The sequence below is a fragment of the Mastomys coucha genome, unplaced genomic scaffold (genome assembly GCF_008632895.1).
Source record: "Mastomys coucha isolate ucsf_1 unplaced genomic scaffold, UCSF_Mcou_1 pScaffold11, whole genome shotgun sequence".
NCBI classification, from domain to species: Eukaryota; Metazoa; Chordata; class Mammalia; order Rodentia; family Muridae; genus Mastomys; species Mastomys coucha.
In genome coordinates this window covers 32,433,598-32,434,503 of record NW_022196893.1, presented here as the reverse complement: position 1 = coordinate 32,434,503, position 906 = coordinate 32,433,598, and the positions used below count along the sequence as shown (strand labels likewise).

General features: G+C 58.5%; 1 protein-coding gene across 7 annotated transcripts in view; it reads right to left on the bottom strand.

Annotated features, from left to right (window-relative positions):
- The window catches only part of Scn8a (sodium voltage-gated channel alpha subunit 8), a 182,910-nt gene that overhangs the window by 12,366 nt on the left and 169,638 nt on the right, over positions 1-906 (bottom strand). For all 7 annotated transcript variants that reach the window (XM_031356119.1, XM_031356110.1, XM_031356124.1 and 4 more), the window contains one exon: positions 116-220. In XM_031356119.1, the coding sequence (XP_031211979.1) occupies positions 116-220 (105 nt within the window). The remainder of the gene's footprint in view (positions 1-115; positions 221-906) is intronic.

The following is a 906-nucleotide window of genomic DNA, read 5'->3' as shown; positions in this document are numbered from 1 at the left end:
GGCAGCACCAGGCAGCACCAGGCAGGCAGTCACTTCTCCCTTTGTAGTACCCCTAGTGTGTTCTTTCCAAACAGATATATAGCATGCCTTCCATTAGCCTGCCCAGGGTACCTACCAGGGGTCGGGGGATGGGCTTCTGTGGCTTCTTGGAGCCCAGCTTCTTCATGGCGTTGTAGTACTTCTTCTGTTCCTCTGTCATGAAGATGTCCTGACCTCCAAAGTAGAGAGAAAATGCAGAGAGAGAACAATTACAACCAGCTCCAGAGGTGCAGCCTAGCGGCTGAGCGCCACTGAAACCAGGAAAGACCTCATTTACCCCCAGAGGTCAGCTTGGTGGCGAGGACTCCCACAGGGAGCACTCCTGGGGCAGTTACCCTGAGCGCCACTGAGACCAGGAAAGACCTCATTTACCCCAGAGGTCAGCTTGGTGGTGAGGACTCCTACAGGGAGCACTCCTGGGGCAGTTACCCTGAGCGCCACTGAGACCAGGAAAGACCTCATTTTCCCCCAGAGGTCAGCTTGGTGGCGAGGACTCCCACAGGGAGCACTCCTGGGGCAGTTACCCCAGTCAGAGACAGCTGCCAGTTTCAGCGGTCCCAGGCCAAGTCATGAGGCAGGACTGTCTGACTACAGGCTTTCAGGGCAGGAAGTGGAGAGAAAGCAAGGGAGGGGACAAGAGGGCCGTCACACCAGACAGGGTCTCGCTGTGTAATCCTGGATGGCCTGGAACTATGGAGCGCCTGTCTGCCTCCTGAGCGCTGGTATCAAAGGTGTGCCCTGTGTGCTCTGTGCGCCCTGTGTGCCCTGTGTGCCCTGTGTGCCCTGTGCACCCTGTGCGCCCTGTGCGCCCTGTGTGTCCTGTGCACCCTGTGTGCCCTGTGTGCCCTGTGCGCCCCGTGTGTCCTG